The 14,450-nt window shown below is 49.7% G+C and overlaps 2 protein-coding genes across 7 annotated transcripts in view; one reads left to right on the forward strand and one right to left on the reverse strand.

Moving 5' to 3' along the window:
* Positions 1–807, forward strand: part of SRSF7 (serine and arginine rich splicing factor 7) — a 6,803-nt gene extending 5,996 nt beyond the window's left edge. For all 3 annotated transcript variants that reach the window (XM_075496738.1, XM_075496736.1, XM_075496737.1), the window contains one exon: positions 669–807. In XM_075496738.1, the coding sequence (XP_075352853.1) occupies positions 669–723 (55 nt within the window). In that variant the 3' untranslated portion in view covers positions 724–807. The remainder of the gene's footprint in view (positions 1–668) is intronic.
* On the reverse strand, positions 174–14,450 carry GALM (galactose mutarotase). Of its 4 annotated transcripts, none has more exons than XM_075496732.1 (8): positions 14,134–14,450; positions 13,492–13,646; positions 10,416–10,622; positions 8,892–8,973; positions 5,344–5,485; positions 5,075–5,249; positions 4,523–4,634; positions 174–706 (listed from the first exon to the last, which is right to left on the reverse strand). In XM_075496732.1, exons 1-7 carry the CDS (start codon positions 14,327–14,329, stop codon positions 4,557–4,559), a joined length of 1,035 nt encoding a protein of 344 aa, XP_075352847.1. In that variant the 5' UTR covers positions 14,330–14,450; the 3' UTR covers positions 174–706; positions 4,523–4,556. The 4 variants fall into 4 exon arrangements, with proteins under 4 accessions (XP_075352847.1, XP_075352848.1, XP_075352849.1 ...); XM_075496733.1 differs by having other exon boundaries at positions 174–2,077; XM_075496734.1 differs by lacking the exon at positions 5,075–5,249.

Consider the following 14,450-nt stretch of genomic DNA (forward strand, 5'->3'; position numbering starts at 1 on the left):
TTTTCCCTAGTTTGAATTCTTTAATAGTTCGTTTTTACAACTTCAGTGTTCAGAATTTGCAGGGAGGGGCTATATCCTGGTAAGAATAGCTGTAGACCTGCCATGATGTGTCCCTTGCCTTGGTGATCCTTCTGCCCTGCAAGTTGTTTCTTTTTTTGTTTGTTTGTTTGGGGTTGTTTTGTTTTTTTTTTTAAACATACTTACAGAACATCTACACTTAGGTTTGCTTTGTTTAAAAACGTGGCTGTATGTAGTCTAACCTCAAAAACAATCACAAGGGACTGGAATAAATGCTCATAAATGCTGAGTGATCGCCATAATAGGTTTTGACAAGCTGCTGTATCAGAACAGTGAAGAAATATCCTGCCTCCATGAAGGTTGCTATTAGTAGTACCCTTTAGATGACTTTACAAAGATACATTTAAATTGTATTACAAAAATAACAGCAGAGAAATTAAAAAATGTGAAAGTAAAAAAAAAAATAGATGTATTATCTCTAACATTAAATCATCAACACATTGACTTTGTCAATAGCGATTGGTTATTTTATTAAAAAACAGTGCTGACAGGGTGCCGGAGTAGTGTAGGTATCCTCCTGTTGCTTTTTCCTGTATTTATGAATCCCAAATGACTACTGAAATGTTAACTGTGGATTCTTTTCCTTTCAGTCGTTCACCATCAGGAAGCCCTCAAAGAAGTGCAAGTCCTGAAAGAATGGATTAAAGTTATGAAGTTAATCTTTTAGGAAGAAAGTTATTTTGCTTACATTATTATAAGGGATTTTGTGGTGTCTTTGTAAATGTAAGAATGTAGATAGAAGAGTATATCAACTAAAATTTGGCATGATCTGGGTCTTCTGAGTTAGTCACACCAATAGACTAGCACAGGTCTCTTTTTATTGTATGAATTAACTTCCTGTGATATGAAAATGTGGGACTTTTTTATTGGCACATTGAAATAAAATGTGTATTTTTAACTAAAACTTCTCTGTAGTAACCCTGCTGCTTCTGTTAACATTTGGGTAATTTTAGCTGTGTGCCATGTAATGTGGATGAAAAATACCTAAAATGGGAATGACTAAAATCGGTGTCTTCTCAAACTAGTCACTTTTCACATTTATTGTTGAATGGTCTTTGGTGAAAGGATCAGTTTCTGCTTTCTTTGAAATTGAATTTAAAATCCATCTCTGTCTGCAGATGGATAAAAATTTGCATATGCCCTTTTTATTCCTTTATGATATTTAGTGGGCATTCATTCTTCTCCCTGATACAATTATTCTGCAAAGCTTACTCTCTGGTGCTTGACTAGTTGTGATACCAGATGCCCAGAAACTTAAGGATGAGCTTTTATTCAAAACACTGACATCTTTTAAATGAATAACATCTGCAGAAACCTCTAAACGTAATAGAAATGAATAACTTGACAATTGCTACTTTTGCTTGTTGCATTTTTTAGTTCTTTAGGCTATTAATATAAAGAAAACTTCTTAAAATGTCTCAAGGCATGTTTTCCTTTTTTGAGGGAAGACGTAAGGTCTTCTGACCTAATTTCTGAAGGACCTTAGGAGAATGTGTTTGAGAGGCAGAAGAAAGCTCTTAGTCTTTCTGCAGCTCGCTCAAACTTTCCTCCTCAAAGTGAAAGATTCTGAAGCTGACCTCAGGAATTCTAACCTGCTTCACAGAAATTGGTACGGTTTTAAAGCAGTCCAGATCCTGGAGATGACTTTGTTGAATTAAGCTAATTTCTTACAGCAAATACACACCTGCAGGATTAATTATTTGTGTATAGGTATGTCACACTGTTTGTCCTCATTGTGTAGTCAAGAATTGCATGATAAGGCACTTTATTGACACAGATCACAGCAGAAGACTGGAAACAACGTTAGACTGTGAACAAACAAACTGGTAGGCAGAGGGGGAAAATAGCAGACTTTTTTAACTGCGATGGGATATCTAGCAGAAATAAAGGCCAGTTTCGGCAGTAAACAAGCACTGAAGTGGAAAGTGAGGCCTGTTTGGGCTTCTTACGAAATCTGTCGTGGCGGTTTGCTTCCAATGTGTAAACCACAGCAGAGCATCTTAAATGAAAAAAAAATACAAGATTAACTTCAGTCACAGCTTGGGTAACCCGTGATTTTCAAAAAACAGGTTTCCCGTTAACAATGACTTCATGGAGCTTTTTCAGTGTATGAGTAAATAGTCCAGATTCTGAACATACTGTCATGTTGCAGCATTGTCTGGCCTTTATGCCGAGTCCTAACTGTTGTGGTGCTTGGTGTCTGCCTGGACACTCCCGCGGTGCTCAGCGATGGGGATTAGTGTTTCGTTTGCCAGGTGCAATGATCAATATTCTGGCAATATCCATTAAATTACACTGTCGCTGCAGTGGGAGGGCGGGGGGTGACACAAATGTTGCCCTGCAGTGATTTACCAGAAATGCCCAAAGCCTGTGACTTGTGTTTGGAATATTTATTGGTTGTGCATTGCCTGCCCGGTTTATAGTGTACCTGGTGAGAGGCACATGTACGCTGCTGCTCTGGAATTTGATCAGCTTTTTTCTCTTATGTACTCTTAAGGCAAACCTACTCCACAATAAACCTGCAGACTAATACAACAGCTGTGCTGGTACCTGTTTTTCAGTACCCAGAGGCACTGTGGAAGACGGAGCAGAGGAGCCTGGGCTTCTGTAGGGGACTGGGGTTCCTCTAAACCCAGGCTTAGCAGTAAGAACCTGAGCAAAGGGGCAGGGCTGTGCCGGCAGGGGCGGCCCTGCCTGTGGCTGTGGCCAGTATGAAGGACAGCCAGCACTTCTGAGGTGCAGAGAGGGAGCAGTGGCAAATCTGGTGTCTGCGCTTCTGTGCAGCTGTAGTGACCAAAATTGAGGGTGGCTGTGCTGCTTCCCTCAGCTCCAGTTGTCATCCTTGGAGCAGGCTGCGCAGCTCCAGCTCTCACCTGAGTTTGGTAGCATTTCACCAAAAATTCCATACAGTGTTTGTGAACTCTTGGAAGAGATGCCTGGACAGGGCTGTGTTTATGTGACCACTGCTGCTGTGACCCTGGGCCCTGCTCCTCGGAGCGGGGTGTGCATGCCCTGCGCAGCCTGGTTGGGGGTGGGGGGCAAGGGGGCGTGTACCCGAGGTTTCCAGTGTGGTGGGCAAACCCCACTCTCATAGGGGTGATGGTGCTTCTGCCCCTGGTTTGCAACCTAGCATTTCCTGAGCTTGGATCAGTTGGGCTTCATTCTCCAAATTATACCAGCCCTTAACTGCAGCCATGTAACGTGACCACTGTGCGTGTCCGTGCACTCGGGGCATCGCAGGAGAGCAGCGGGGTGCTCGTTTTGGGGGTCAGGGTGGCAGAACTGACCGTGACAGGTCTGCCACGTTTGCAAGTCCAATGGCCAGGCACTTCCACTGGGGACAAGATCATTCCCGCAGCTCTGCAGCCGAGGAAGCATGCTGGAGTGCTGTGGGCCCTGACCACAATCTGGCAGTGGGAGCCCAGCCCGGGGCTTGTGCAGTCCCTTTGGCAGCAGCATGGCAGGAGAAGGTGGGAGTCAGGCTGTGGTGCCTCGCACAGGGTGCCTGGCTCAAGGGCTAGCTACCCCCATGTCTCTGGGGAGAAGGGTGCTAGCTCCCTAATATGATGGCACTGCTTGTGCCAATTTTTTAATGAAACCTCAGAAACATGGAGGTTTTCATCAGACAGGCCCCTGTTAACAGGGTTTTAGGGATGATACATATTTCACGTGGAAACACAACATTAAGATGATGGTTTTCCTCCTGCAGTTGTATATTCAGGACTACAGATGGATGCACCCACTTCACTTCAGCAGCCAAGGCATAGTGCGGGAGATGCCCTTGTGCAGCTGTTGCTGCTGGCTTTGAAATAGGAGTTAAGCCAGAGGAGCTAGGGCAGCCAGCTGGGATAATCCCAGCACACGGTCCTCTGCAAAGCTATTCTGCGCAACCACTGCATACCCATGTCATCGCAATGCTGCTGTCAGACCTGGTGGCTCTGGCCACGAGGTCTGCTCTGTTGCCCGGCGTGGGAAGGGTAGGGCAGCCTTTGATGAGCTGACACCGAGCTGTGGGGCAGGTCAGTTGTGGGGAGAGAGCAGCAGGCAGCACAGCTCAGGGCACTTTGCTGGGAATAGCTGATGTTGTAACAAACAATCACAACTTTATCAGCCTTCCCACATGCTCCACATGAATATTGCGAGATATTCCCCTGCAATATGTTTGAGCTGCAACATGCCATGTCCCTAAACAAGGTGTTTTCAGTGCATTTTTTTTACTGTGAAACAAAACCTAATGCCCAGGGTGAGGCTGGACAGAGGGTAAGAGCTTTGCACAGACCAGATAGAGGCAGAGGTCGTGACAGGAGTTAAAGCCAGCAGAAACCATGGGTGAAAACCACAGAGGAGGAAAAAAGTTCTCAAATGGAATGTATCACCCAGGGTAGTTTGAAAGCACCATTTGGCACCTGGCAGGATTTCTGGCTAACCTGCTAGAGGCACTTACCCCTCTTGGTGGCAGGAGTCAGCATCCCCTTTCCTTAAGCGGTGTTGAACACGAGCCATGTGGTGTGGTTGTATTCCTCACCCGGTCGGAGTAGGGCATTGGGGAAGTGGGGCTGGGAAGAGGCAGCAGCACGTCAATGATTGTGAGCACACATCACGGGACCAGAAAGGGTCACGAGGGCACGGCCACATCTGCTCGGCCTTCCTGGGGCAGCGTCCCACAGCTCCTGCCTGGCATTTCCAGCAGCAGTGTTTAACTGCCCGTTACTTGCCGGCTGGCTGAGTGGGTGAGTCCTCCCCCTGGTTGAATTCAGGCCCTGTGGGGAGGACGTGGCAAGGCCCTGGTGGGGTCTTCTGCTCAGTCACTGGCCAACCCCTGCCTAACGCTGCAGGATGCTGTGACCTGTGCCTACCTCAGTTCTGGTGTCTACAAAGCGTCCCCTCACCAAACGGACTCCGTTCATATATTTAATGCCCCAGAGACATGGGTGGTGGTGGTATGGTCCTCTGCCACGGGACCTGAGCAGCTCCCAGGAGTGGGGAAATGGTTCACCTTGTTGATGGCGTCGGGCCAGTTCTGGGTTTCCAGGCAGAAAGCTGAGTGCTTGGGGTACGCGATGGCGCCTTTGCCCTTCAGGGAGCTGTCCAGGTTGTTCCCAGTGTAAAACTGGACGCCAGGCTGGGTGGTGTGAACTTCCATGGCCCTGCCGGTGGGTGGGTGGTGAACCCTGGGGAGATGCCAGTGGAGGATGACAAGGGGCTGGCCGAATGGGCGCCCCATGGCTCCAGAAGTGGGGGACCCCTGCTGGGGTCCCAGCCTACCTGGCCGCGAGGTGTCGAGCCTGCGCCTGCTGCAGGCAGAAGTTGTGGTCAAAGCCATCCAGGCGAAACTTCTCTAAGTGCTTCCCCAGCTCCACAGGCTGCCGGAGATCGAAGCTGGTGCCCAGCACAGAAGCCACCTCCCCTGGGCAAAGACAACAGCAGTGTCAGCCGCTCACCCACATGCCAGCAAACAGCCATGGCACTGGCCCCTGCGCAGGGTTGAGAACCCTCGCTTTGGTGAGCTGAGGGTTTTAAGCTGTTTGTGATCCTTGTCTCATTGTGGTGCCCTGCTTCAAGCAAGCTTGCCTTGTGGCCACTGTGACTCAAGCTGGGACATCACCACCTTGTCCCCCAGCAGAGCTGGCAGCCTCTGGGGACACTGCTGTGCTTAGCTGGGACAAGGCAAAGCCAAGGAGCCAGAAAACAAGAGGGGGGGGGGCTTGTGTATGTAACTATACAAGCTAATTAATATGAACCCAAAACTTATTAGCTATTAATATTTATATATGCATAAGATTTATATACATATACTCTCTCTATAAGTAAATAAATAAATTAATCCTCCCAGATCTCTGTACAAACATCCATGAGATGGCCATGAAGGTGGCCTACCTGCCGGGATGGTGAATATGGGCTGTACATTGGGACCAGCCCTGCCTCAGGGCATTGTTTCAGGAAAAAAAGGTTTAAGACCGTAAAAACAGCATTTTCTCTCAAGTCTTTTTTTAAGGCCTGATGTGGGGATGCAGCATCCTGTGATAAAGCTCTTGCAGTGAGAACAACCCTAAGACATACTAAACACAGTGCAAAACACAGCCATCCTAACCCAAAGGCAAGGGGTTTTGCATGGGGGAGGTGAGGGAGGAAGGGCAGGGGAGGGGATTTTCCCCTAACATCACATTTTTCTACCCCTCTCTAAAGGAAGAGGTTTCCAAGGGTCAGCAGGCAGCTGCCACTGTTGGGGACGACGGCATGCGGGCATCCCCACCCCACTGGTGGCCCCATGCGCTGTGCTCTGCTCGCTGCAGTCATGCACCCAGCTCGGCTGCAGCTCTGCACCAGTCCTGCTCTGCAAACTTTGAGAAACATCAGTCTCCACCTGACAAACAGCACATTTCTGTGGCTTCTGATCCTATCTAAAAGGAGTGCATTTACTGTATTCAGCTGTGGGGTGGAAAAACACCTTGAAAAAAAAAAAACATTTTGATTTAGGCACTCACGTAAAATTCAGCACCCATTGCACGCGAGGGCTGTCTTTAATAGTTGCACAAATCTCGTCTTCACCCCAGGGCTAAGACTATACACAGTTTTATCAGCTTCAAAGGCTACATTTACCCAAAACAACAAGAGGGAACTGCAAAAAGCAGGGGCAGCAAGCTGGCCACAATTAAGATGTGAAACAGCTCCATGGTGAAAGCAGTGGGGAGAAGCAGGGCAGTGGGTTTGGTACAGCCTTAAGCTCTTCCCTGCCTTGAGCCCAGGCATGACACACCACGCTGAGCAAAAGTTGCCTGGACTGGGAGACCCACTCCTCCAGGTGCAAGCCGATGCATGCATGAACAGTGGTTTTTGTTCATGAACACAGACGTAACTCTGGTTTTAGCAGATACTTGAGCTAAAAAGCTTTCTTTTTTTTGCTTTTTAAAGCCTCTCTTCCTCTCCCTCCTGAAGTCAGAAGGTGCATTCAGCAAAGCAGCCCTTCAAGAGCATCAGGGAAACAAGCCCTGCCATTTCCAGCAGAGCCTACGCTTACCAGAAACTGCCCTGCGGGCTCATGCAGCCCTCGGGCACACATCCCCACCGACACCCAGTTTCTCTTCTGTTGATGCTAGCTGAGTTCAGGAGCACAGCCTTTCCCGGCATTTATGCCCCAGACTAGGTGCTTGGTGCTCCTGTTACTACTCTGTCCTCCAGAGACCTCTGGCATGGTATGGCACCCTCGCCTGCCATGGCTCAGCATCTGCACTCTGTAGGCCTCCATTCCTCTAAGCCAGTCAGGCTGGATGAAAAGCCATCATTTAGGAGCAAATCTAGAAGTCTGCTTTTTTGATTATTTTAATCTATTTCACATTTTTCAAAAATTAAGCCAAATGCAGCTTTTTTTTTTTTAAATAATGTTTTTCATTCTTAAAAACAATAAAACTTGGTATCAGATTAATTTAGCAATTAGATCAACTCTTACTGCAACTCAGCACAGTCACTTACACTAAATGAAAAGGGGGTGTTGGAGCAGCACGGTGGGAGGGTTGGAGTCAAGCCACCCAGAGCAAGATGCCCCCTTGTTAGCAGTGGGACCACTGCTGAGTGCATGTGTTTGGTGCTGGCTCTCCTGTGGGTACGGGGAATGTGTTCCCTGTCCCAGCTTGTTCAGATTATTTAACTTGGCAGCTTGATTGTTTATGGGGATGAACAGAGTGGAAGTGGTGGGGAAAAAAAAAAGAAAACTAGAAAGCCCTGTTTTCTCCTTTTCACCCCCTGAATCAAGACCAGGTGCAAGAGGCTGCCAGCTCACTTCTCCGTGCTGAGGCTGGAGACAGCAGCAATACCACCTTTGTTTAATTAACCTGCTTAGCATGCAAAACATGCTGTTTTCCTTAACTGGCTTTCCTCTTTTAGCCATGCAGGACATTAAAGACAGGAAAGAAAAGTGTTGGTTTTGTGTCTTCAGCCTCCCAGCCAGTAGCACCAGCTCTCCTGTCCCGAAGAGGGGACTTATGGCTCAGCTCTTGCAGAGGACGATGCTGGGGTCCCAAGCACCAGAGATCCCAGCAGCTCTAGAGCTCAGTGCTGGGCCTGGGAGCTGCCCTCCATATCAGGGAGTCTTACCATATCCTGGTGTGCCATTGCATTTATCAACAGCAGCCCTGTGCCTGGAGCATGCTGCTTGCATCTCCCACATTTTACTGAGGCTTAAGAAATGAATTCTCCTGCTTTCTGTGGACTTTGAGCATGGGCTGATCTTTTGGAAATAAGATCTATGGAAGTAAGACCTTGACATCACATGGAAAATCCTGGTAGAGAAGTATGATAAAGCCGAACACTGCTGGAGGAAGCAAAGCAGGCAAACCCCAAGCCAATCCCAGCTCCCAAAGTGCTGAGTGACCCTCTCTGGTGGCTCCACTGGCCTTGAGAACAATGGATTGGCCTGCAGGGAAATGCTGGCCAAACAGGTCTGGAGGGACATGCTTTGGTCCTGTATCATAGGTAGCTTGCCTCCTGAATGGGCCCCTTGGACCCATGTTGCAGCCTTGGATTCCACTTGCCTCTGGCCCCATGTCCTGCTGCTCCTGCCTGCACCCCCTGGATGGACCCTGGTCCGCCCCCTCTCCAGGTCTGTGGCTGGTGATGGACCCTGTTACCAGCATCTGGTTCTGCCCACTCTGTTCAGGTGCTGTGGGACTGTGCCCATGGGTGAGGGTCTTGCTGTGCCTGGGGTCCCCTGGGTCCTGGTGTGTCCCCCCTTGCCGGGCAGTGCTGTTCCCCGATACCCACAAACACTCATCTGTAAAACCGCCTCCACCATGTGCCATGGATGTCACACCACTCACCAGTAGGGATCTTGGTGTCGTCCACAGGCAGGTAGGAATCTGCTTCAATAGAAATCTCGTGGTCATAGATATCCGGTGAGCCCTGCAGGAGGATGGGAAATACTGGGATTCCTGCTGCGGCCCTTCCACCATTTGAGCAGCCCTAAGCACACCTGGGAAGTGACTGCCCACGGTGGTGCTACAGCTGATCTGGTAGTGCCTGGAGGACCTCCTGGCCATCATCCCACCTTGACCCTGGGCACAGGACAAAGGTACCAGCACAGGCAAAAACCTGCATGGGACCAAGGAGCTGTAAATCCTGCAGGGCTGAGACTATCAGTCTGAACTTGTACCTCACCAAGCACTACCACCCTGCAGATCGACTAGGTAAAACATGCTGGTTGCTGAGCACACAGCAGCAAAAGGGGAAGGAAGCAAGCAAGCGTGGGGAAGCGGAACCCATCCTCCTGTCTCATCTCCTGCAGCACAGGCGGTTGCGCTCCTCTTCCTCTCCCGCAGCCTCGGGGATGCTAGCAGAGAACCTGCTGGGCTGGAAGGGGAGCGGTATCAAAGCTGAGCCTGCACATTACTGTCTAATCTGAGCAGCAATTTCATGCCCAAAGGTCTCTCGTTCCTCTGGAAACACACCTGAGTTGCATGCTGTAGGTGTTGATATTACTGTACCGCTGGCAGGACAAACAGAGGGTAAACTAACTGCACAGCCATTATTAGGGCAGTAGCCTGAGCAGACCTCCTGCATGGAGGGGCTGGGATGTCTCTCACTAACACTTTTAAGGGTCTTTGTCTCATGTCCAAGTGTGACTGCACTGTCCCATCCTATTGCTCTGCCCAGCAACATTTTATTTCCCAGATCCTTTTTCTCCAAGCCTAGTTATTAACAGGGTGAGACTAAAATGCACGTGCAATACTGTGCCCGTCTAGTTGGCAGGACCCTGTGTGGGAGCACTCTGCACCCTGCTACGGCCCCACTCTGCAAACTTGGCCCCCTCACATTCCCTTTTCATGATGTTTCTCCTCTTTGACCTGGGTATTTTGGTGCTGCACTGACTCTGGCTGGCACTACAGGCCCTGATCTCAGCTGCACCATCCATGCAAGGGTTCAGTATGCTGTCTCAGAAGCGCCAACAAAGGACAGCTAAGAAATGCCAGTCTATCACTAGGGCATGCCAGTTCTGCACCTCCTTTGTAATCCTTCTGAGGGACCAGGAGAGACTGAAACTCCCCAATTACACAAAAAAGGAAAGTTAATATTCATGATGGGATGTCTCTGTTCATGACACACTGGAATAATGCGTCGTCAGTTGAGGTCTATGTCATTCAGTTCTGTCCCAGCTTGTTGGCTGCATGCAGCCTGTGATGCATAGAGACAACCCCCATCACTGTGTCCCCAGAAGCATGCTGTGTCCCCAGACCAGCATGTTAGTCCCAATGATCCCATGGGAAGCCCATGGATCATCCCGTGGGTCCCCAGGCTTTCTTCCCCTGCACAGTGTCCCTCCACAGGATTCATCTCACCATGGTTACCTGCCCTGCGAGGTTGAAGTATGCATGGTTTGTCAGGTTGATGGGTGTTGTCTTGCTGGTCTGGGCTCGATAGTTGATGGCCAGCTCCCCACCGCTGAGTGTGTAGGTCACCCAGACTTTCAGGTCACCGGGGTAGCCTTCCTCACCATCGGGGCTGAGCCGGAAGAAGCAGATGCCATTCTGGAGGACCCGGGGGCTCCAGAGAACCTGTAAGGAGTGTGCTGTTGATGGGGTAGTCATGGGAAACATGTTGCCCTTCTCTCCTGCCCCAGGCTGGGCTGAACCCAGGAACAAAAGGTACTCAAGGAATGATGCACTGAAAAAAAGGTTTTTTCAATCATCTTTCCTGCTCTTACTCCTAGAAGAAGAAGAAAAAAAAAGCCCAAACAATATTTTTCTCCCTATGAAGGACTAAAAAACAATATCCCCTTGTTGAAAAAGAAAAAGGGAAGTGGGAGAAAACACAAGCAGCAACCTGCTCTTGGTCAGCCAGGGCCAGGAGCGGGGAACAAGTTTTCCAATGAGCAGCCAGACAAATGAGGCAGTTTGCTTTGGTGAGTGTCTGTCCCAGCCTGTGTTACTCCATGCCTAAGAGGGTCCACGTGTTTGACTTTTGCCCTGCAGCTGGACTTATTCCTCCTCCCATGGATCTCCTGGTGTGCCACATCACCTCAACAAGCTGTCGCCCTTCCGTCAGCTAACTGGGGGCTGGCTTCTAGGACACACTGGGAGCTCCTGCTTAGGGGCTGGGGTTGGGTTAAATAGTACCAGATGTATTGCCAGAAACATCCACACATCAGTGCTGATCCAGAGAACTGGGACCTCTCTGTTTCTTGCCCCTGCCAGAGACCAGGGCTCTGCTTGGAGTCGAACCTGCTGGTGAGTGAAGCAAGCCAGCACACTGTAAATTTAGCTGCCCAGACAGCCTGTTTGACCCTGGCCATGGACCTGATGCTAAGCAGATATCTCAGCGCCTTGCAGGACGGATGTGCAACAAGAGGTGAGGTGCCCAGTTTCTGGAGCTTTGCATCTACCTGAGGAATAGTTACTGTCTAATCAAAGAGGACAGATCTAGGGGCAGGGGCCAGATAATGCTTTTGAGATGACCCCTTTCATGTCCTATGCAAAGATCACTAACTCGGGGCACTTGTGAGAAGCCAACATTTTCACGAAACACGGGAAGTGAGAGTGCCGAATAAGATAACCAGGCTGCAGAGCAGGTCCTCCTGCATCAAATGCAGTTTGACTGCAACTCCCACTGCTGTGGCATGCTGTGGTTTTATATATGAGTTTCTATTTAAGCTCTTTGAAGAAAAAGCTATTAAAGGCCAGTAAGCATACAGATATCACTATTTTTTAAAGCTAAGAGGGTTATTTTCTAAAGTCCCCCAGTAGCATGGTCAGATATTGCTGCCACGTAAGTGTGGCTGCAAGCTTCCTTGTCGTCTAACCACGTGCTGACCACAGCACCGAGATCTGCATGATAAGGAAAAAATGACAAGATGGCCAAGAGGCTGACCACAGGTCTCTGCACAGTGACTGTTACCTGGCTGGAGGGGGTCTTGAGCAGGTGCTTGAGTGTGTCCCATGGGCCAGAGGACACAAAGCCCTGGCTGGGAGGTGTCACTGCCTTGTCCCCACCAAGCTGGCATGCCTTCAGCAAACAGGGGGAAGAAGCAGGAGAAGAGACCACATCCCCCGTCTGCAGAAGACAGCCTGGAAGCCCTGGGTGCAAAGGAGTTCATGTTTTCAGCCCCAGCTCACAGGGGGTCAGGGTGTATAAACCAAATTGTCCTCTTTGTGGTTACAACAGCAAAGTCACCCCAGTGCTCCCTTTTTTCTAAGGCTGCTGAGGAGCATTTGATCCTGATCTGATGCCAGTTCACACTGCGCTTCCCAGAAGTGAGCTTTTTTCCAGACACTCTGACTTTTGCCCCATCAGCCTGGGTATCCTTTCATGAAACAAAACATTAACCCAGGAAAGCAGCTGCACCAGCGCATTCACATGTGTTCCTCTGGGGAAATGGTGGATCAGCTACTTGGTGGTTACAAATGCATCTGATCCAACAAACCCCAAGGCTTCAGGAAAGCAGAGATTTCTGAGCCTGCTATGCAATCAGAAGGGTTACCAGCAAGGCTTTCAAGAGAGGAGATGCTCCGCTGCTCCTACCACTTGTAGCACACGGATGGTATCTGGACTTCAGCAGCAACTCTTGGGAAAGATAGGAAAGGTTGAGTGCCCTGAAGCCAGGGTAAAGCTATTTTATCTCAGATCACAGGGAGATCACAAGGAAGGCCTAGGGAGGGGACACAGAGATGCTGGGGCATTTTACAGGCCTGATCTAGTCACCCACTGCTGTGAGTCAGAGTGAGAGCCCAGGGTATGCTGTCACTGGGATGAAAGCAGCACCAAAGGGGGTAATGCAATAACCACACTGAACCCACAGAACCGTCCTGCTCTCCCCATACTTGGGAGTGCTATCAAAAGCAAGCAGCAATGATATTCAGTTTCTGCAAACCCAGAACCTTCTGACTCTGGGAGGAGCTATGGGTGGGTAACAACCTTGAAGCCGCAGGTGCAAATGAGTCTGCATGGATCACTGTTCCCGAGGAAACTTCCTTTGGGCACTGGGACAACTACAGCACCCACTCCGGGCGGTGCGGCTGGCGCCTCAGGAGCCTCCATCGTGCATGAGACTGGGTCCTCACTGTCATGTCCCAACCCAGGATCTGCAGGAGCAGCACCTCGCCCCCATCAGACAACCCCGTCAGAACTGGGCTCATGAGGCCTCAGGGCTGCAGTAATGCAGAGGAAGCACAGCAACCCTCTGCATGGCATCCAAGGATGACATAACTGAGCCTTGCTAAGCCACCTGGGCAAAGACAAGCCAACCCAGCAGCTCACAGGGTCTCACTTCCCCCCATTCCTGCACTCACAGCACCTTTTGGGAGCTGATTCAACTCAATAACCACCAGAAAACCCTACAGGGTCAGGAGTGAAGACATCTTATCCTCTTGCCACAACTCCACAGGCTGTGTGCCAGAGGACACTGGGACCCGCCAGCCTGATTTTCACCTTGTCAAATCCCCTGGCTCCTCCGTGCAGGCTGTTGGGCCCATTGTTGAGGAACAGCTGATACTCCTTCCCATCTACAGTGAACCTCCCCTTTGCAATCCTGTTGGCAACACGCCCCACGATGGTGCCGAAGAAGGGATGCTTCCTTGTGTAACCTGCCCAGAAAAACAACGCACGGTTAAACGGAAGGATTGGGAGAGGATGGGTGGTCTCCAGGTATGCTTATGGACTCAGATGTGTCTCCCTCTGCTTCCCCCCAGTACTAAATAGGTGACTGCAGTCCTGGTGTTTCACACGACACACAGCTCGCTAGTCATGCATATCTTTGATTAAAATAGCCTGATGGGATCTTGTATTCTTTGCAAATTTGCAGAAAAGGCCTCTGTCACTGCTGGTCAAACTGTGACACAGAGCCACCCCGTTAAGAGGGGCACACTACAACCTGGAGCCACCAGTGTCCTTGTTCCCTGTCCAACACTGAGCCCAGGACAGGCAGCAGGAGTTGTATTTATTCAGCCTGCGGTTTGGAGGGGACCCTTAGAAGCAGATCATGCAGTGTCGCAATAAACAAGAAAATGCCGGTTAAGTTGCCCAATTGTTTTTTTTAAAATTTTTTTTTAAAAGAAACAGATTTAGACCCACCTTCCAAAGTGTCAAAGCCTAGGACAACATCTGAAAACTCCCCATCCCTGCCTTTCATCTCCAGAGCGGCGATTATGCACCCTAAGGACAGGATCTCCACTTTCACGCTGTCTGACTTTAAGACGAACTTTTCCACCACTCCTCCTCCTTCCTCCTGGGGCATCTGCCCGAACACCTCTCTCTTCACTTCTGTCATTGCTCCCCAAAACCTCGCCCCGGCACTGCTGGCAGGAGCTGCGGCCCCACCAGGGAAGGACGCTCAGCAGGAAGCAATGGTGGCCGGGAGCAGAGCAAATACTGTTCTAGAGAGCAGTCAT

This window comes from Mycteria americana, chromosome 3, assembly GCF_035582795.1.
Source record: "Mycteria americana isolate JAX WOST 10 ecotype Jacksonville Zoo and Gardens chromosome 3, USCA_MyAme_1.0, whole genome shotgun sequence".
NCBI lineage: Eukaryota > Metazoa > Chordata > Aves > Ciconiiformes > Ciconiidae > Mycteria > Mycteria americana.

Excerpts from the sequence above, each read along its gene's own strand:
- GALM (XM_075496732.1), bottom strand. The coding sequence starts at position 14,329 with ATGACAGAAGTGAAGAGAGAGGTGTTCGGGCAGATGCCCCAGGAGGAA. Across the intron at positions 13,647-14,133 it reads AGGCTTTGACACTTTGGAAG|GTTACACAAGGAAGCATCCC; the intron begins GTGGGTCTAAAT and ends TTTTCTGGGCAG. Across the intron at positions 4,635-5,074 it reads GGCCCGACGCCATCAACAAG|CCCCACTTCCCCAATGCCCT; the intron begins GTGAACCATTTC and ends GCCTCTTCCCAG.